Genomic DNA, 23,275 nt, shown 5'->3' on the forward strand with positions numbered 1-23,275 from the left:
CCAGGATGGCTGTACCATCTTACATTCCCATCAGACATTTGATTTTCTTTCTCCACATCCTCACAAAAATTTAGTATTGTTAGTTTTTCTTACTTTAACCATTTTGATAGGTGCATCCTCATATCTCATTGTGATTTAAGTTATAGTTTTCCCAGTGGGTAATGATTCTGAATATATTTTCCATTTATTTTTAACATATTTGTGTTCATTTTGGATAAATGTCTGTTCATGTCTTTTATCCATTTTTAATTAGATTGTTTTTATATTGTTGTTTATATATTACAGGTTCTAATCCTTTGTAGGATATAGGGTTTCAAATATTTTCTCTGTACCTTTTCTTTTCATCCTTTTAAGCAATATTTTCACAGAGCAAAACTTATAACTTTGACTAAGTCCAGTTCATCAAATTTTTCTTTTATAGATCATGCTTTTGGTGTCAAGTCTACAAATTTGTCTAGAACTAGATAGTGAAGACTATCTTCCATTTTTTCCCTAAAACTTTTATAGTCCCATATTTTATATTTAAGTGTATTATACATTTTGAGTTATTTTGTGTATATAGGTTGAGGCTTAGGTTGAGGTTCATTTCTTCTTACTATAGATGTCTAGTTCTCTGACACTATTTGTTGAAAGAATTATCTTTTCCTTATTTAATTACTTTTACAACTTTGTCAAATATCACTTGGACATGTTTTGTGTGTCTAATTCTGTGTTTTCTGTTTTGTTGCAGTGGTCGATCTATGTGTGACTTTTTTGGCCAATAAAACACAATCTAGCTTACTGTAGCTATAGAGAAGGCTTTACTATTGGGTATTGGGTAGTGTGGTTATTTTTCAATACTATTTTAGTTATTGTCTTGTCTGCATGTGTTGCTATAGCAAAACACCACAGACTAGGAACCTTAAATAATGGACATTTATTTATCACAGTTCAGGAGGCTGGGAAGTCCAAGATTATGTTGCAAGTATGGTCTGGTTCTAGAGACAGTCTTCTGTCTGCAAACAACTTCTTTCTCACTGCATCTTCACATAGTGGAGAAAGAGAGTGCACTGATATCTCTTCCTCTTCATAAGGACACTTATGTGATATCCACTCCCATGACCTCATCGAAACCTAATTACTGCCCAAAGGTCCAACCTCCAACTACCATAATACTGGGGGTTATAGCTTTAACATGTGATTTTGGGGGGACATAAATATTCAGTCCATAATAACTGTTAGAGGGATTGTGTCTTTTCTTAAAGATTTAAGAACAAGCATGTCTATGTCTACAAAAGTCTTTACTAGAGTTGATAAGAACTTCATTAAGAATTTACACATACACACACACACACACACACACACATCAATTGGTCCTGCTTAATGTAGCTACACAGTAAGTATTAACAAACCAAAGGATGTTGGAGGGAGGTGATTGGGGGTGGGCTAGATTGGGGATGGTTATTAAGGAAGGCACATACCAACTTACGTTGAAAATTCCAAATATTTATATTTACCTTTGATCTCTGTATTGAGCTCCAGACAGTTACTAGATATATCTATGCCAGTATTTCACTGATATATCAATCTCAACCTATCCCAAACTAAACTCATGACTTCACAACCTGTACTCACATTACACCTGAGAAGCGGTTTTTACTTACATTTTTATTTCCTATTTCATCATCAGACCCTCAGTTACCAAGGGCAGACATGCTTTTTTATCACCATCCATATGTAATTAATCTCATATGTTGTTGATGCTGCTTCATAATTTCTTTTGTTACTCTCACCAACTTCCCATTTTTATCACTCTGATTCAGGCCCCTATCGTCTCTTATCTATACTATTGCAGCAGCCTCCTGATTTTCAATTTTACTTCCTTTGTAATCTATCTTCTTAAAATTCAGATTTCAAAATGGACTATAAATATCTCCCATTACCTGCCATGTTTTGTTCATAGTAGGTAGTCGATATATATTTCCTGAATTAAATTATCTGTTCAATCTTGGATATATGTGCTTACTTCTTACAATTCACTGGATGCAAATAGGTATAGAGATAGTGAATGTATTTATGCTCAAAATTTAAACTCAGTAATTTCCTAAAGCTATTTATAGTTAACTTTTATATTTAATTCAACTGTCAAATCTAAACCACATCATTATAATTAACATATATACATTATAATTTATTTTGAGAGACAGGTTACCAAGATGAAGTGGCACATATTAATGTAAATGTTTTCTATGTGTAATGACTATGGGAAAGCTCATAATACATATGTATATTCTGAATTTGAGTTGATTTTTTAAAGCCAAAGTATGATGCTAAACAGATACTGATTTTGTAGATCTGACTTGTATGTTCATACAAATGAGTTCTACTTTAGTAGAGATTAAAGTTCTTTACTTTCTTAAATTCTGAATACCTAAAAACAGTGTGTGTCTCTGTGTGTGTGTATGCAGGTACTTATCAGCATATAAATATGTCTTTGTGACTTTGAAATGGTCAGTGTGTTTATCTGTACTTATACTCTGAGTCAGGCTCCTATCATCTCTTATCTAGAAGATCTGTATACTTTCTTAGTCATTCTACAATTCTGTGTCCAAGATCTAGGAAAATGGTCATAATCTGCATACTTTACAAAAGCACATTCTCAGTAGAATCATACAGAATACTGTGTTATCAATGACTAAACTTTCACAGGTATTAGTTACTATTCAACTTATTGTAAAAAGTACACAAATAGCTATATATGAATCACAACAAGCTCAGAAAATATATTAGCAAAATAATGTTGTAGACTCCTGAAATCCAAGAAGATACTATTTAGATGGACTATTTAGATGGATAAATTAGAACTACTTCTTGTACTACCATAAGTCATTTGCACCTCTATTATATCATTTTATTAATTTTGTCCAGTATTTACAGTGTGCTTACTCTGTCTCTTTTAAGCACAGTTGAGAATACAGTGGTGTAAAACATAGATAATTTTTTCAGGTTTTTAATTTTCCAAGATTTAAATACCAGTTAGTTAATCTACAATACAATATTAGTTTCTGGAGTAGAATATAGTAATTCATCACTTATATAACACTCAGTGCTCATCGCAACAACTGCCCCCTTTAATAACCAACACATATTTAACCCATCATCTCACCTAACTCCCATCTGATAACCAACAGTTTGTTCTCTAAGTGAGGAGACTGTTTTCTGACTTGCCTCTCTCTTTCCCCTATGTTCACAGGTTTTGTTTCTTAAATTCTGAATATGAGTGAAATCATATGGTATTTGTCTTTCTGTGACTGACTTACTTCATTTAGAATAAGACTCTCTAGCTCCATCCACATCACTGTGAATGGCAAGATTATTTTTCATTCATTTTCATTCATTCAAGATTATATTTCATTCATTTTTATGCTGAGTGATATTCTGTTGTATATATATACCATATGTTCTTTATCCAGTCATCAGTTGATGGACACAGACTGTTTTCATAATTTAGCTATTGTAGAAAATGTTATGAACATCAGGGTGCATGTATCACTTTCAATCAGTATTTTTATATTCCTTGAGTAAATACTTAGTGGTGGCTAGGGTAGTAGATCATAGGGCAGTTCCATTTTTAAATTTCAAGGAAACTTCATACTGTTACAATAGTAGCTGCACCAGTTTACATTCCCACCAACAGTGCAAGAGGGTTTCCCTTTCTCCACATCCTTACCAACACCTGTTGTGTGTGTGTGTGTGTGTGTTTTCTATTGGGTATTCTTAAATACTTTGTCAAATAATAATATACTACATAGTTGTGTTCATTTCTAGTTTTTATTCTCTTCCATTGAACTATGTGTCTGTTTCTGTGCCAGTACCATATTATTTTGATCACTCCAACCTTGTAATATAACTCTAAGTCTGGAACTGTGATCACTCCAGCTCTTTGATTTTGTTTTTCAAGATTTCTTTGGATATTAGGTGTATTTTGTGGTTCCATGCAAATTTTAGGATTTTTTTCTAGTTGTGAAAAATAGTGGTGGTATTTTTGACAAGGATTGCAATAAATGTGAAAATTGGTTTTGGTAATATAGACATTTAACAATATTTGTTCCTTCAACTCTTGAGCATGGAATGTTTTCCACTTTTTGTGTTACCTTCAATTTCTTTCATCAGTTTCATAGTCTTCAAAGTACAGATCTTTTCCCTCTTTGGTTAGGTTTATTCTTAGGTATATTATTATTTTGGGTGCAATTGTAAATAAGATTACTTCTTGTATTTCTCTGTCTTTTGCTTCATTATTGGTGTATAGAAATGCAACAGATTTCTGTATGTTGATTTTGTATCCTATGACTTTACTGAATTTGTGTATCAGTTCTAGAAAATTTTTGGTGGAGTCTTTTGGGTTTTCTTTACATTTTATCATGTCTTCTGCAAATAGTGAAAGCTTGAATTTTTCCTTACCAATTTGGAAATATTTTTTTTTTCTTTCTGTTGTCTACTTGCTGAGACCAGGACTTCCAGTACTATGTTAAATAACAGTGGTGACAGTGGACAATCTTGTTTGTCCTTGACCATAGAGGAAAAGTTCTCAATTTTTTTTTCCCATTGAGGATGATATTAGCTGTGTGTTTTTCATATATGACCTTAATTATGTTGAACTATATTCCCTACTTAGTTGAGGGTTTTTATCATGAATGGACTTTATACTTTGTGAAAAGCTTTTTATTTAATGATTGAAAGGATAATTTGGTCCTTATACTTTCTTTTATTGATGTGGTATATCACCTTGATTTATAAATATTGAACCATACTGGCAGTCCAGTATTTTATCCCACTTGATCTTGGTGAATGATTATTTTAATGTACTGTTAGATTTGATTTGCTAGTATTTTGTCAAGAATCTTTGAATCCATGTTCATCAACGATATTGGCTTTTTTACTTTTTTTTTGTGGAGTGGAGTCTGTATTTCTTTCCATCTGCTAGCTTTAGGCTCCTTTTTTTTTTAATAGCTCTTTTCAGTGTAAGTTTTGGTTGTTTGAGACTTTTCTTGATATAGGCCTATATAGCTATATATTTCCTTCTTAGTACAAATCTGGCTGCATCCCAAAGGTTTTGGACTGTCATGCTTTCATTTTCATTGGTTTCCATGTATATTTTTAAATTTATTCTTTGATTTCCTGATTGACATATTCATTGTTTAGTAACATGTTGCTTAACTGCCATGTATTTGTGGTTTTCCCCATCTTTTTTTTTTTTTTTCCCTTTGGCTGACTTCAAGTTTCATGGCATTGTGGTCCACAAAGATGCATGGTGTTAATTCAGGCTTTTTGTACTTGTTGAGGCCTGTTTTATGACCTAGTACATGATCCATTCTGGAAAATGTCCCATGTGAACTTGAAAAGAATGTGTATTCTGCTGCTTTAGGATGAAATATTCTGAATAAGTCTGTTAAGCCCATCTGATCCATTGTGTCATTCAAAGCCATTGTTTCCTTGTTGATTTTCTGCTTAGATGATCAGTTCATTGATGTAAGGTGTTAAATTTCCTTACTCTTATTGTCTTATTATCAGTGAGATCTTTTATGTTCCTTATTAATTGCTTTATATATTTGATCCACCTTCCACTGATTGGATAAAACACACATTAAAGAAGGCAATTTACCTCACTTGTGTCTATTAATTTAAATGTTAAAGTGAACCAGAAATAGCCAAAATAATATTTTAGCAAGTATCTGGGTAACTCATTGATAGCCCCACCAAACTGATTTACTATTATACCTACAGAAACAAGAGAAGAAAGGGAACATTACAATTAGATTTATTGAAAACTGCAGGTAAAATACCTATCAAAACTTTGGAAAATATATTTATTTCTGATTCCAAACATTTAAAATCCATTGCACGTAGATATTTAAATATCTCTTCAGCCTCTTCATACTATGTATGAAGAAACTGTGATGCAAAAAAGTAAAGTTACTTACTCAAGATTATACAGCTCATTAACCATAAGGTCAGAACTAAAACCAAAACCTTGCAATTCTGATATTCTTTCTACGAATACACTGGTATAATCTTCTCCATATGACTTATACACATCACATGGAAGCTGGATAAAATTCAAACTGAATTTCAAAATTGCATTGGGGAGAACATTTCTTTTTCTTTTCTTTTTTAAGATTTATTTATTTATTTGACAGGCAGAGATCACAAGTAGGCAGAGAGGCAGCCAGAGAGCGAAAGGGGGGCGGGGAAGCAGGCTCCCCACTGAGCAGAGAGCCAGACTCGATCCCAGGACCCTGGGATCATGACCTGAGCCAAAGGCAGAGGCTTTAACCCACTGAGCCACCCAGGTGCCCCGGTGAGAACATTTCTGATACATGACTATTACAGAAACACTTCTGTGCAATTAGTGATTCTGATTTACATATTAAAGTACTTTTTGCATAGTTATTACTGAAATATGTGGCAATTTGGAGTTGATTCAAAACATGCCCCTTTTCATCCTCTCACAAGGACTTCTGGTCAAAGAAAATAGACCTTTAACACTCCCTGTGAAAGTTAAGAGCATAATAAGGAGGTGTTTATACAGGCATGGAGCCAGAATAGACTATTTGTTTTCAAGCTATTGTCACTGGAAGAAGGCATCTCTTCTAACCTAACCAGCTTAGAAAAACACTGCTCTCTTCCTTCAGGTGTAGACTTAAAATACTATTAATATATCCTCTAGTGGTGTGTGTGTGTGTGTGTGTGTTTAGTCATGGATAACCAGTGCTTTCTTATTTTTCTGAAACTGTTCAGGTTCTTAAGCAAATATTAATAAAAACCATTCACATTTTTAGATATTTTGTAAAGATAACTACAAACCTTCATGAGATGAATGATAAAATGCTATCTCTTAATGAACCCCATCAAAATTTTCATTAAGAACCTGAAAAAAGATCATCATGAATCTCCTGGTACAAATTATTCTAAGGACAAAGTGACACTTTCTCAGAAGTGGGCTAATCTGGCAGGGGGTGGGGTGAGTAGAGGGAATACAGAAGGAAGTGAGTTTAAATACTACTTTTGCCAACTTGCCTGGGTTTAAGCCACAGATACTGCATGTAGGGTAAGGAGGAAGCTGGGTTAGATATTTGCAAGTACAAGTGGGAGGGCTATGAGCCTGCAAATTTAGCAGCTGCAGTGTGTTATGGTAGCTGCTTTCTTATGCTAAGCTGATTTACTTTAAGGTCTGATCTCATCATCCTGTGTGAGTTTCCGCCTACATGGTTAGCTGCAGTTTTCTGCTTCAGCTGGAAAGCTAGAGTGCACCACAGGCCTTGGGGGGAAAGGAGGGAAGCAAAACAAAACAAAACACACACACACACACACACACACACACACACACACACACACACACAACCCTGCTCTCAGCACTTGTGCTTTTGTTAGTTCTACAGAAGAGGCAGAGAAATGGGAGATAACAAAGGTTCCATTTCCTTTCTGTTGAGAGAAGGCTTTTGTCTTTCCTCCTGCAAAAATGTCAGTGCCTGGCAAGAGTTTCATGTGAAACAGATTCTAAGGCTACACTGGAGGTGGTTTAGTCATCCTTTGCAAGGGTCACCCAACACTGGAAAATGCCTGCAGGAAGGATATGAGCATAGAGGGATCCCGGTTCAGGGCAGATTGAACAACCATGCTCAGGACAGAAACAGACTGAAAAAAAGGAACAATTCTTTCCACCCTAACATACTAACACCAGGGCCAGCACTGGCCCCTGACCATCAGAGATCCTTTCAGAATTGGCACTCACAAAACCTGATAGAACATCTTCGAGCAAATGAAGATACTCCTAAAGCAGTTTCAGAAGAGAATTTGTTTAAAGAAGCCTGTGAGAAACACTTACAAGATTTGGAGATGATTGCTGATGATAATACAGAAGATTCTACAGTGAGGTAGGAGTTTTCATTCGCATAACTAAAAACCATAAACTAGGTTAACTTATTCTCTACAACTCTCACTTACTGTTTAAATAAAAGTGCTGTAATTATCTGAATTTGTATGCAGCCAATCAGGATTTATAAGTAACCTACTCCTCTAAGTCTATAAAGGAAAATAGTAATTTTACATATGTTTTGATAATTAATGGAAACATACTTTATGGTTGTGAGTTTACTTTTCTGATTCCATTCCAATTCTGTTAAGATTTCTGTTTTGTTATGAGACCTTTATTGTGATTACTAACCTTTTGTAAATATCCTCTGTGACTTGGATATTCACTTGTGATTCTCTGTGCCAGTGTAATAAATTACATAAATAGAAACCTGACTTTTGTGATTTAGGCCAGTTCTGACAAAATAAAAGCACTAACTGCTCAGCACATTCTTATCTGTTCCTTGGTACCTCGTTGTGTATTTACACTCTATCGATACATTATCTTTATGTGAGAGTACAGAACAGCTTCCTTTCACATTTGAGATTTATTTCAAGTTGTATTGGTTTCATAGATAGTTTACAATCATGAAAATATTTTGCATAAAACAAATAATGAAATGGTGCTTATAGCAGCAATGTTTGAAAGCAGGAAATAGAACATGTCAGTTATGTCAGGACATTAAAATGATATAAGAAGTGATAGTAAAGTATAGCTTTAGTATAGCTCATAAGATATTTTACTTTGTCTTTATTTTTGTGTCTACTAGTACTCTTTGAATGGAAGAAAATTACATTCTGTATTTCGTGTCCCATATAACAACCTAATAGATTTTTACTATTTTTATCTTTTCTATTATCTATTATCAGATGTTTTTTCCCCAATATATGTAGACACAACTGATGATCTTGGCAATATATTTAAAGTGTAAAAGAGCCATAGAAAAAGAAGTATTTTGATATACTTTAAATTATATAACAGTTCAACCTGAAGCTATGCTTATTTATTTGGAAATAATATTTATTTATTTATTTGGTATACTGTGTCTCTGCATAAGTACAGAAGAGAAGAACTGGTAAATTTACTTCTAGATATAGGGTTTCTTTTTTTCCCCTAATACATCTGCCTGACAATTCCTTGCTGCCATAAATTCAAAACATAATGTCAGTAGAAAAAGCAACATAATATTTCAACAAATGGTAATCAACTGTGCAAAATGACACCTTTGTAGCAACTCAGTCTTCTTGCAATGTAAACATGCAAAAGACTTTGTGAAATGACTTTAAGTGTAATATTAGATTGTATGTGATACACATATTTTAAGAAATTGTGTATATATTAATTTCCCTAAATAGTTTGTGATTATCCAAGAAAATCTTATATAACTGCTGGGATAGCAGATTGTATTTGATGGAACTAATTATATTTTCAAAATGATATATAATCCATGCTTTCAGATTCAGCACATTTTCAAATGATCTTTCCTCAGCATGAATAACAATTGAAAAAACTGCTGAATTTAGAGATTAATATTAATGCATTTGATTCTGTTTTAGAGAAATTTAAATTTTTCATTGTGACCTCCTGATAAAATTTTTTGAAGTTTCCTGAATTTATTTGCCAGCATGAGAATACATTCACAATAAATTAGTTGCTAAAAAATGCTAGATAAAATGTCAAATAGAAATTGTCACCAAGTAATACATATAGAGAGATATAGATTTATATATAGATATTTATATAAAATTTCTCTTTTATTTTATTCCTGATAGTTTTCATATTTTGAAGATATGTTCTGTTAAATATTCTATGATTAGAGTGGAAAGTTAATATTTTCTTAAAATAAATAGAAATGGTTTTATATATGTGCCAATGACAGTTTAAGCAAAAGAAGTTGTAAATTAATTACAATATGATAGTTTATTAATCTATCATTACCCATTCTGAATTATGTCTTGATTAAGGAGAGTTTGAGAGGGAACTTTCTATGTCTTGCTTCTCTAATGCCTCTCTTGAGCAAGACTGGGGAACAAGAGGAAAGGATCCTGGGAAGTTGGCAACAGCCTGGCATTCTCTCTTGTGGTAAACAAACTAAGTAACAAGGCAGTCAGTGTGGAGAATTATCACACTACTACAAGATGGGCTCTGAGACTCTTGGCAAAGTAAAGGTATCTAAGTCATCCTACTTTCTACAAATATTGCAGAAATTTAATAGGGAATAGACGAAATTATTAACTTAAAACACAACTGAATGGCCTACAATTATTCCTAACACAGATAATAAATCCAAAGTATTAAAGTTGTACATAAGTGATGAATCACTAAATTCTACACCTGAAGCTAGTATACTTTGTATGTTAGCTAACTGGAATATAAGTAAAAATTTGGAAGAAGAAAAAAATAATTAGTTATATTACTATGTTGGTTTAAATATTTAAAAAGCCCAAATACATTCCTATATCACTGAATTATAAGTATGTACTTCATTTAGGAATAGCACTGTATTATGATCCCACACTGTAACTCTGTGCATACCAGTGTACCAGTCATTATCATCTTTTTGTCTTAGTTATCTAACTCTACATCTTAGCTTCATCACAACTACCTTGTTCAGGGTTCTTTCTTTTCTTTATTTCAACCTCAGCATTAGAAAAACAAGAACAAATATTTTAACAGGTGTGTTATGGTCATGCTTCTCATATGACATATATTGATCTTTATTCATTTGCTTTTAGATTCCACTTATAAATGAAATCACATGGTATTTATCTTTCTCAATGTTACATCTTTCACTTAGCAAAAATATTTTACACTGCATTATTCAGTAGAAATCATTATTTCAAAGGAAATAGGGAACACACAACAATTTGTAGTTTATAGAAAGTTTAAGATTAAAACCTTTTGTCCATGGTTTAAAGTATGTTGTACAAAATTATAGAAAATATTTGATTGCTTTACTGACAGCCTCATTCCTGAGAATGAAGTACCATGGTCCTTGTGTTTCATTTCTACTGGTGTAGTATTGCATGTATATTTAACTTAAAATAAATTAAAATATGTTTAACATTTGAAAAATTTGGAATTTATTTCCATTTAGGGATCCAGCAATATGTTAGCTCCATGTTCCTTTAAATATTATGATTAAGCATCTCTATAGTTGTTATTCCTTTTTTTTTAATGTTCAGTTAGCCAACATATAATACAAATTTAAAAAATAAACTATAAACTAAAGTAAGTGATTGAAAACCAGTTGTTATTTCTAATATTTGAAAGGCAACTATTTCCCTTCTGCATTTAGAAATAGAAATAAAAGACAAAATGTGTGGTACTATTTAATATGTGACTTCAAGAACATCATATTAATATCAACCTATTACACATTACCTAAATGTTCACTTAGTACTTTAGTTTATATGTTATTCTTTTTTTAATTTGTATGTCTTCTTTCTAACTTTTGTAGGACATCTTAATAGTAATCTCACTGATGTCTTTCCTATGACTTTGTAAGTAAAAATAACTTGCAGTGTTGTATGTAAAACTCTTATATTTGAAGATGAAAAACTGGAATCAAGGTGGAGTAGTAAGGAACAGTAGTTTCTAATAAGAAAAAAAAACTCGGGTGGAAATATAATATTCTACGAGATGAACCTGGAACACTTTGCAGTGCCATAAAGTAAGAAAGTCCTCAAAAAATAATGATGGGGGTTATGTCATGTCAAAGGGACACAAGAGCCAACTGAAAAGCTTTCATTGGCCAAAGCTGGAACAATTTTAAAAACAAAATAAAATATTGTTTGATTATAAACCAAAGTAAAAAAATAAATATTCATGTCCATATTGATATGAATATGTGATTGAATAAACAGAACAAAAGCAAATGTATTATGTATATAATCTGCCCTTGAGGAGATGGAGGTGACTACTGTACTTTAAATGTGGCTGCACGTAAACTTCTTTCTTAAAAGTGATGCAGTATAGAACTGTTGGGGTGGGGGAGAGTAAATTTACAGTAGGTAAACCTAACAAATATGACCTCAGCCAGGTAATCAAGTTTAACATCAGAAGTACTCAGTCATTTTGACAGTATATACGCTTGGTATCATGTAATGATTTCGGAATTTCACTTCTGTCCTTTTCTCAAACAAAACCTACAACCTCCTCAATCTAATAATGAGAAAAACCACCAGGCAAATCCAAATAGAGGAATATTTTAAAAGTACCTGGTTTGTAATCTTCAAACAATTAATGTCATAACAAATGGAAAGTCTGAAGGGCCCCTGGGTGACTCAGTCAGTTGAGTGACCCACTCTTGGTTTTAGGTCAGGTCAAGATCTCAGGATCCTGGGATCAAGCTTCACGTAGGACTCAATACTCAACAGGGAGTCTGCTTCAGGATTTCTCTCCCCCTGTGCCCCTCCTCCCACTTGCTCTTTCTTTGTAAAATAAATAAATAAATAAGTAAAGGAAAGTCTGAGAAACCATCACAAGCAAGATCCTAAGAAGACGTGATGATGCGGAGCAGAAAAGACCTTAAGTTAAAAACTGAGGAAATCTGAATAAAGAATGGATTTTAGTTAATAGAAGATGTTGGTTAGTTAATCATAACAAATGTACTAATATAAGATATTAACACCCAGGGCTCACCTGGGTAGCTCAGTCAGTTGGGCATCTGCCTGTGGTTTAGGTCATGATCCCAGTGTCCTTGGATCAAGCCTCACATTGGGCTCCCTGTTCAGCACAGAGCCTGCTTCTCCCTCTTCCACTCCCTCTGTGTGTGTTCTTTCTCCCTCTATCTCTGTCAAGTAAGTAAATAAAATCTTCTTTTTTAAATTTTATTTACTTTTATTGTGTTATGTTATTCACCATAAAATACATCTTTAGTTTTTGACCAAGATTCATTGTTTATGTACAACATCCAGTGCTCTATGCAATATGTGCCCTCTTTAATACCCACCACCAGGCTCACCCATCCCCCCCTCTAAAAACCCTTAGTTTGTTTCTCAGAGTCCACAGTCTCTCATGGTTCATCTCCCCCTCTGGAAAGGAAAAGTAAATAAAATCTTAAAAAAAAAAGTGAGAGGATGGAGAGATATTTATCATGAAGGTGGATATCAAAAGAAAGCCAGGATAGCAATATCTATATTGGAAAAAATAAAAGGTAAGATAAAGAATGTAACAAGACATAAAGAAGGGCACTCTATCATAATAAAAGTTAAAATCCAAAAAGAAGATAACAACAATTGTAAATGTTTATATACCCAATATGAGAACACTTAAATATATAAAACATTTATTAACAAGCATAAGGAACTAATAGTAATACAAGCATACTAGGGGACTTTAACACCCCCACTAACATCAAAGGACAGATCATCTAAGTTGGAAATATAAAAGGAAACAATGTCTTTTAATGACACACAGGCATAGATAGATTTAACAGATATATTCAGAACATCCCATCCTAAAACAGCAGAATATACATTCTTTCCAAGTGCACATGGAATTCCTCCAGAATAGATCACATATTAGGCCATAAAGCAAATCCACCCACAAAAATTAGGTCACTCAATAAATTAAAAAATATTGAAGCCATACCATGCATTTTTCTTGACCACAACACTATTACTAGAAATCAACCAAAAGAAAAAAAAATGGAAAGAACACAAATACATGGAGGTTAAATAACATGCTACTAAACAATGAATGCGTCAACTAAAGAATCAAAGAAGAAATAAAAAAGTACATGGAAATAAATGAAAATGAAAACAAAGCAGTCCAAAGCTATTGGGATGCAGCAAAAATGGTTCCAAGAGGGATATTTATAGCAATACAAGCCTATCTCAAGAAGGAAGAAAAAAAAAATTTAAAAATAAGAAAAAATAAAAAGAGAAATAAGTTAACATTTCAACTAAAGGAGATACAAAAAAGAAAAACAAAACTTATCACTCATTGTGAGGGAAATGCAGATCACCACTACAATGAGATATTCACACCTATGACCTCACACTTGTCAGAATGACAACACACACACACACACACACACACAAAACAAACAAGGATGGCAAGGATGTGGAAAAAAAGGAACCCTCCTGCACTGTTGGTGGGAATGCAAACTTGTGCAGTCACTGTGGAGAACAGTATGGAGGTTCCTTACACAGTTAAATTTAGAAGTACCTCTGATGCAGTAATCGTAATACTTGGAATTTGCCAAAAAACCACAAAATATTAATTCAAAGGGATACTTCACTCCTATATCTATAGTAGAATTATTTATAATGATCAAATATGAAATCAGCCCATGTGTTTATCAGTTGAAGAATGGATAAAGATGTTATATATATATATATATATAGGAATATTATTCACCCATTAAAAAGAATGAAATCTTGACATTTGCAACAACATGGATGGAGCTAGAGAGTATAATTCTAAGCAAAATGACTCAGTCAAAGAAATACATATACCATCTGATTTTACCTGTGTTTGGAATTTAAAAAAGAAAACTAACAATCAAAGGTAAAAAGAGAGAGAAAGGGAAACCAAGAAACAGACTCTTAACTATAGAGAACAAACTGATTGTTACCAGAGGGAAGTTGTGTTGATGGACAGGTGAAATAGGTTATGGGGATAAAAATGCACTTGTGGGGACACCTGGGTGGCTCAGTTGGTTAAGCAGCTGCCTTTGGCTCAGGTCATGATCCCCGCGTCCTGGGATCGAGTCCCACATCGGGCTCCTTGCTCAGCAGGGAGCCTGCTTCTCCCTCTGCCTCTGCCTGCCATTCTGTCTGCCTGTGCTCGCTCTCTCCCCCTCTCTCTCTCTGATAAATAAATAAAATAAAATAAAATGCACTTGTGGTGAGCACCCGGTGATGTATATAATTGTTGAAACACTATAATGTGCACCTGAAACTAATATCACACAATGTTATATAACTGAATTTAAATAAACACTTAATTTAAAAACTAGATCACCGGAAAAAAAAAAAAAAACTATCAGAAGTGAATACTTTGTTACTATTGTTAACCTGCCTTAGCCTGTTACTCTTTTTTTTTTTTTTTGAAAGTTATGTAAAGCTTTATTCTATGCCAAGCATTAGAAGTCAGACTGACCGGCCAGGGCCGCCTCCGAAGAGAGCGATGCCCCTTGGTCTTACAGGCTAGTTTTTTTTTTTTTTTTTTTTTTTTTTTTTTTTTTTTTTTTAATTTCCAGCATAACAGCTGCAAAAATAGCCTGTTACTCTTAATCGGAGTAACTTATCCCTTCCATGCTCTCAAATGTTCCCATTCAGAATATAGACCTCATGGCTTACTTATACCCTATTTCTGTTACTTTTTCAATAGCCATACTAAACAATTTGGAAATATTTTTTAGTGAGTGCTTAACATAAATGATTGTTTTTATTCATCCCACTAGTAGCTTAATCAATAGGTACTATATGTTAAATCTTTTGTCCATCTTTTCCCTGAAAAACTAGACTCTTCCAAGAACAATGGCATTTAAGTGTCCTTTTCTGGCTAACAATTACAGTAGTTATAATAACACTAATAAGCAACTGCATATGTAACAGTCACATGAAAATTTAGGCAACACAACTCCGTAACTTAGTCTGAAGTCTGTTGTAACATTCAACCAACCAGTTTCTTAACTAAGATGTTCGTTTGTATTCATTTATTGTTTCCTTCATTCAACATTTATTAAACCCCTACTGTACGTATTAGGTTTTCTTAGGTTCTTTAAGAATTAAAAGATTAGAAGGGGAGATGAACCATGAGAGACTGTGGACACTGAAAAAAAACCTGAGGGTTTTGAAGGGGCAAGGGGTGGGAGGTTGTGAGAACCAGGTGGTGGGTATTATGGAGGGCACGTATTGCATGGAACACTGGGTGTGGTGCAAAAAACAATGAATGCTGTTACACTGAAAAGAAATAAAAAAAAGAATTAAAAGATAAACAATATTTGTGGATTCCCACTAAACGCTTATAATATTGTTGGGTAGATAAAGTATTTCATTTAAAATTTCTTGGGCATAAAAAAGGAGTATATTGCGAGAAGAGTTTTAAGTTACTTGGTGATTAAGCCCTATAGGCATTAAAAGACATAAAGTAATTCTGATCAGAGCAACTTTAGACTACTTCATGGAGGAGAGATGATTTGAGATGAATCTTGATGAATGGACAACATTTTGATACAGATATGGGGAAGAATGAATTCTAGGTAGGAGGAACAACACAGAGTTTCCTCAAAAAGGCACTGAAGCACAGGAGTTGAAGGTGTGCTCAAAAGATAGATTTCACTTTAGCTGAAGTGAATGATATACATTGAAGAATAGTACAAAACTTTGCAGGAAATAAAGGTCAGACATTGATGATGTAGGGTTTGAATTGACAGGGTAAGGACTGTCTGGATTTTATCTTAGACGTCAGGACTTATTAATCCCTAATAATTTTTGTGTGTCTGTGAATAATTTTAGGAACATGTTCTATTTGCTTTTCTCAGATCTTAAATAGTTCTGTATCACAGGAAGGATAAAGTAATGAATGGTACTGAAAAGAGCATATTAATAAGTATAACAACTTAAGGAAAAATGTGAGAAAAACAGAAAATACAGAACTTGGGCTGTCTGTATGGCTCAATCGAGTGTCAAACTCTTGATTTCAGTGGAGGTCACGATCTGAAGATTGTGAGATTGAGCCCCACACTGGGCTCCCCACACAGCAGGGAGTCTGCTTCTCTCCTTCTCTACCTCCTTTCCCCTTGCTAGAACTCACTTTCTCTCTAAAACTAATAAATCTTAAAAAGAAAAAGAAAAATACAAGACTCAACATGATGGTGGAGTATCTACTCATGATGTTAAAATCTAAAAACTATGATAGAGTATCAATGTCCAGTTGAATGGGATTTCAGGACTCCAGACAGTTCATGAATATATTTGAATAAGTAATTTTAACTTTTTAAAAATATTCTAGTTTTTATCTTTGTATTGTGGTAAGGACACTTAACATTAAATCTACCCTCTCAACAAAATTTTAGGTACATAATAGAGTACTGTTAACTATAGGCACAATGTTGAAACTTTATACCTGTTGAACAACACAACTCCCCATTTTCCATACCCCCAACCCCTGGAAACCACCATCCCATTTTTTTTTTTTTTAGGAATTTGACTATTTTGTTTACCTCATATAAGTGAAATCAGGTAGCTTTTGTCCTTCTATGACTAGCTTATTTTACTTAACACATAATATCCTCCAGGTTCATCCATGTTATTGCGTAGGGCAGAATTTCTCTCTTTATTAAGGCTAATATTCCATTGTATGTATAGATCACATTGTCTTTATGCATTCCTCCACTGATAGACTTAGGTTATTTCTATTTCTTGGATATTGTGAATAATGCTGCAATGAACGTGGGAGTGTAGATGTCTCTTCATGATACTGATTTTGATTTTTTTAAAAAGATTTTATTTATTTATTTGACAGACAGAGATCACAAGTATGCAGAGAGGCAGGCAGAGAGAGAGAGAGAGAGAGAAGCAGGCTTCCTGCTGAGCAGAGAGTCTGATGCTGGGCTTGATTCCAGGACCCCAAGATCATGACCTGAGCCAAAGGCAGAGGATTAAACTGCTGAGCCACCCAGGCACACCCTGATTTTGATTTTTTATATATATTTATCCATGGGATTTCTGGATCTTTTGACAGTTCTAGTTTTAATTTTTAGGGGAAACTCCAAAATGATTTCCATAGCAGTTGCATCATTTTACATTCCCACTAATATTGTACAAGGGTTCCAATTTCTCCAAATCTTCACCAATACTTGTTTTCTTTTTTTTTTTTTAATAATAGCCATTCTAAAAGGCATGAAGTGATATCTCACTGTGCTGTTGATTTTTATTTCACGGACGATTAGTGACATTTTCATATGTGTATTGGCCATTTGTATATCTTTGGAGAACTGTCTATGGGAGTACTTTACCCATTGTTTAATCACATTGTTTTTTTGCTAGTGAATTGTATGAGTTACTTTTATAGTTTAGATTGTATCCCCTTATTACATATATGGTTTGAAAATATATTCTCCCAACCCATAGGTTGTCTTTTCACTTTTTGCTGTACAGAAGCTTTTGAGTTTGATGTATTCTCACTGGTCAATTTCAGCTTTTGTTGCTTGTGTTTTTGGTGTTATATTCAAGAAATAACTTCCAAGACCAATGCCCTTAAGGTTGTTTTCTTTTGCTCAGAGTTTTACAGTTTCAGGTATTACATTTAAATCTTCAATCCATTGTGAGTTGATTTTTGTGAAATGTGTAAGATTGAGGTCTGATTTCATTCTTTTGCATGTAGATATGCAGTTTTTAACACTATATGTTCAAGAAGTTGTCCTTTCCTCATTGTATATTCTTGACACCCTCATCAAAGATCAGTTAACCATATATGCATGTTTTTTTTATTCTGAGCTCTTAATTCTGTTCCATTGGTCTGTATATTTTGAAATCAGGAAATGTGATGCCTTCAGCTTTCTTCTTTTTTCAAGATTGCTTTGGCTATGTTTTTTTTTTTGTAGTTTCATATGAATTTTAGGATATTTTCCCCTTTTTTTGTGAAAAATGGCATTGAGGTTTTGATAGAGATTACAAAATCTGTAGATAACTTTGGATATTATTGGCATTTTAACAATATCATTTTTTTCCATCCATGAACGGGAGATGACTTTCCTTTTATTTGTGTCTAATTTCTTTCATTATTTTTTTAAATAATTTTAACCATACAGTCTATTACCTTTGGTTAAGTTTATCCTTAAGTGTGTTATTCTTTTTTATCTTTTTGTCAATACGGCTGTTTGTTTTTTTTTTCTTTTTAAAAATATTTATTTATTTACATTAGAGAGAGAAAGAGAGTCTGCAGGGAAGTGGGGAGACAATCTCAAGCAGACTCACTACTGAGCATGGAGTCTAACATGGTGTTCAATCTCACAACTCTAAGATCATGAGCTGAGATGAAACTAAGAGTCAGGTGCTCAACCAACTAAGCCATGCACGTGCCTCAATAGGATAGTTTTTCTTAAGTTCTTTTTCAGATAGATTTTGTTAGTATAAAGAAACATAACTGATTTTCATATGTTCATTTTATATCTTGTAACTTTACCAAATTCATTGATTCATTCTACCAGTTATTAAAGAGTTTTCATGATTACCTATACATCAGATTATGACATGTACAAATACAATTTTTCTTCTTCCTTTCTGATTTGTATGACTTTTATTTATCTTTTCTTCCTAATTGCTTTGGCTAAGAGTTCCAGTGTGATGGTGAATAGAAGTGATGAGAATGGGCATCCTTACCTTGTTACTGGTCTTAGAGAAAATGCATTCATATATATTTTTACTGTTGACTATGATGTTAGCTGTGTGCTTTTCATATGTGGCCTTTATTATGTTGAGGCAAGTTCTTTCTACACTTATTTTAGTTTGATAATTTAAAATCCTTACAATCTATTATCACATTTCCAACTTTATCTGTAATAAATGAGAGATATTTGTATTATCCATTAAAAACCATTTGCATTCTTCAAGACTCCATGAAATGATATATTAGTCATATAAAAACAGATAATTTTAAGTATATTCATATTGAGTATAACTGTTATTGTATTGAAGAGTATAATACCTTAACTGGAAGAGAAAAGTACTGATTTTCAATGAAAAATCAATTATAAGAACAATCAAAGAAACCCTACTGCATATCCTTAAGATACTTTTATTAATACTTTTATTAATATTGAGCTTTCATCATTAAATTCTATATTTGTGAAGACTATAATATAGACTACATATGGTTGAGAAAGAAAATATAATTTTGCAGAACAGTAATGAGAGAAATATTATATAAAAAAGGCTAAATGTAGCGGATAGTCTTATAAAATCACTTAGAGACATGAAACCATACATTTTGAGTATTTTTTTTCTTTTTTATTAAGATAGTCAAAAGTATAAAATGGTAAAAATACCTTGGTAAGCCAATAAAGGTATTCATTTATCTGGGGAAGTAAAGTCCAACTATAAAATCTCTAAGTCAATACACTTTAAGTACTCTAATCCGAAGCACTTATTATTCCAGGTTAATTAGGCAACCAGGATATTACTTCAGAAATTTCATCAAGTATAAGCAAAGAATTATCATAAAAGCAAGGCCAGTGTGATAATACCCATCTCCTTAAAGGTTGAACTTAGACCTAATTGGACTCAATTTCCCCATTGCTAGTGATGACCCCTTATTATTTTCACCTTCAAAGTGTATCTCCAAAATCTTTTCACAAGGCAAAGTAATTTAAGAGCTTCTTGCTATGTTACAATGAATGAATTAACCAAAAACAAGGTTTAGTCAAAGTACTAAGAATAGTAAAAAGAGGTCATTAAATAAAAGGAACATTTGCCTTTCCAAGGCCATAAAACTGGAGGCCTGAATCTGGGATAAAGGTGACAGAGAAAATGAGAATGTGAAGACAACGCTAGAAAAACAACCCCTACTAAATCTATAAGGTTATAAAAGTTATATCAGAGTGCTAGAGGCAGATCATTTTTAGATACTAGTCCAATGGACTACTCCTGGGACAATTCCTTCTTCTGATAGTGCTGAATAACATCCTGGACCTCCCTGTTGTCAAGTATTATCTGTGGAGCTTGTTAGGAATGTACTTACTTGGGGTGCCTGGGTGGCTCAGTGGGTTAAAGCCTCTGCCTTTGGCTCGGGTCATGATCCCGGGGTCCGGGGATCGAGCCCTGCGTCGTGCTCTCTGCTCGGCGGGGAGCCTGTTTCCTCCTCTCTCTCTGCCTGCCTCTCTGCCTACTTGTGATTTCTGTCTGTCAAATAAATAAATTTAAAAAAATGTACTTATGCAATATCCACTACCAGATAATTTAATTTATTTGTTTTGAACTGGGATTTAGTAATGTGAATTTTTAATAAATTTCTGAACTAAACTTAAAAAAAAATACATATATATATGGTAAGCTACAGCAAGCCCAATTTGTCAGGATTTCTATAGATACTGATATATTGGTAAAGGCAAAGATGAAATAAAAAAAAAAACAAGGCTTTATATAAAGTATAATCAATTATAATGTATAATAATCAATTATATGTTATATAAAGGACTGTAGAGGGGTACCTGGGTGGCTCAGTCTGTTGAGTGCCCAACTCTTGATGTCAGCTTGGGCCTTGATCTCAGCATTAAGAGTTCAAGCCCCATGTTAGTTTAAAAAAAATGAGAAAAAAAAAAGAATTGTAGATACTTTTGAATCTGTGGGTTACATTGACAAATTCTCAAATACTGACTGGGAAAATGCTTGAAAAGTAGTCAGCAGCATTAATTTAGCTTTGCATCCTTTCATGTGTAATTAACGTTATTAGGTCCTGTGAAAGGATAATGAAAGGAGGAAAACATAAAACCCACCATTAAGAAATTCATAATCCAGTTAGAATGGAAAACAATCTTTTAAGAACACTTACAAGGCAGCCACTCAGTTCAGATATCCTAGTGTTTAATAGGGAGGCTATCTGACAGTTTAGGATGGAAGTGGGTTTTAATGAATCAAGTCATTTTTTTAAAGATTATTTATTTATTTCTTTAAATGGGGGGAGGGAGGGGCAAAAAGGAAAGAGAGGTAGAGAGAATCCCAAGCAGACTCCATGCTGAGCTCACAGTCCAACACGGGCTCCACATTGGGTTCAATCTCACAACTCTGAGATGACCTGAGCCAAGATCAAGAGGTGGATGCTTGATCCACTGAGCCACTCGACTCAAGACATCTTGAAATGCAAACATAGAAAGGTTAATCTAGGAATAAAAATAAACTTCAACCAAATAGAAATTCTTTTATTATTGTCAGTTTTTCAAAATCAGAAAAATAATAACCAATGACAGTTTACCATTACTAAGGTCCCTTAACTCTTGGTGTGATTTCTTGAAGACTGGACAATAATTACTAATATAATTTTGTATATACTATATTTCTTAAAAATTCTGATTATGTTCTGCAACACTGCCATCAGACCTAATTTTCCCCATGTCAGCTTTCATAACAAATAGTCTGCTTTTCTCTTACTTTCTCCTTACATTTTTTTAGTACTTCAGAGTTGCCTTCTTCACCTTATATATTTTCTTTGTTCTCTACATGGGTTTATTTGTCATTTTTAAGGAAGCTAGAAAAGGACATGAAATATTAAGTTTTTCTCTACAAATTTTGATCTGAATAAGATCATTTAGTACATTAAATAGTCACATTTTAGGAGCATTTATCTGATATTAATTTGGCTTAATGATGAAGCAATTTTGGTAGCAATTAGCATACATCTTGCAACAGGTCAAGATGTTTTTTATTTCTATATAAAGTATTGTATATACACTTGAACTTGTCAGAAAAGATCAAAGCAACTACATATGCTATAATTAGTTTCATAACTATTGTACATCTGAAGAAATTTCTGCTCTAATTTTTTCATGTTTTTACTTTGAATTGTGTCTATAATAATTGTATATTTGTAGTATCTTACGATTTTAACTTGAAAGGACTTTTAAAGAACTGCACAGGTTTGAAAAGTGAAATCTAAAAGAGAATAGCTATAGATAATTAGTGGCAAAAGTCGGACTGTAAGTCAAGTTTTCTAACTTCTGAAATTTGACCAGGTTACTATGTCAACAGCATATTCAACTTTTTTCTTCTGATAAGATTATTAATATCCAATTATTGTTATAGATGATGTTGAAAAGTGCTGACTACAGAATTCCTTGTGATTAAATATTTGAAATAACTATGTCTTCTCAAATTAGGTAACTGCCACTTCAAAGATATAAATCAGTAGATTCCACAAACTTTTGTGTCATAGAAATAGTTAAGTCATCTTGTTCATGTCATTGTTTGCAGAAAATATATTAAAGCATTCAGTCAATTCAGGAGTAGATGTAATGCTTTATAAATTGTCTATCACCACATGAGAGCTTTTCCATATACTCTGAGTTCAAGAAAAAGGCATGAAGGGTCTTTGGTGATAGTCAAAGAATCATCTAGGGGTGCCTGGGTGGCTCAGTGGGTTAAAGCCTCTGCCTTCGGCTCAGGTCATGATCCCAGGGTCCTGGGATCGAGCCCCGCATCGGGCTGTCTGCTCCGCAGAGAGCCTGCTTCCTCCTCTCTCTCTGCCTGCCTCTCTGCCTACTTGTGATCTCTGACTGTCAAATAAATAAATAAAATCTTTAAAAAAAAAAAAAAAAGAATCATCTACTCTTTCAGCTTCTGCCCACGACTAGTATGCATAATCAATAATTTAGTGCATTCATATTTATGCTGTTATTCTTAAGTAGATCAATTTTATAATTTTATTGAATAAATG

At 33.4% G+C, this 23,275-nt stretch overlaps 1 protein-coding gene across 2 annotated transcripts in view; it reads left to right on the forward strand.

Annotated features, from left to right (window-relative positions):
- Nucleotides 1–7,357: 7,357 nt before the first annotated feature.
- KLHL4 (kelch like family member 4) overlaps nt 7,358–23,275 on the forward strand; it is a 166,385-nt gene continuing 150,467 nt past the window's right edge. For both annotated transcript variants that reach the window (XM_032331382.1, XM_032331383.1), the window contains exon 1: nt 7,358–7,913. In XM_032331382.1, coding sequence (XP_032187273.1) covers nt 7,432–7,913 — 482 coding nt within the window. In that variant the 5' untranslated portion in view covers nt 7,358–7,431. The remainder of the gene's footprint in view (nt 7,914–23,275) is intronic.

The sequence above is a fragment of the Mustela erminea genome, chromosome X (assembly GCF_009829155.1).
Source record: "Mustela erminea isolate mMusErm1 chromosome X, mMusErm1.Pri, whole genome shotgun sequence".
In the NCBI taxonomy this organism is placed as follows: Eukaryota; Metazoa; Chordata; class Mammalia; order Carnivora; family Mustelidae; genus Mustela; species Mustela erminea.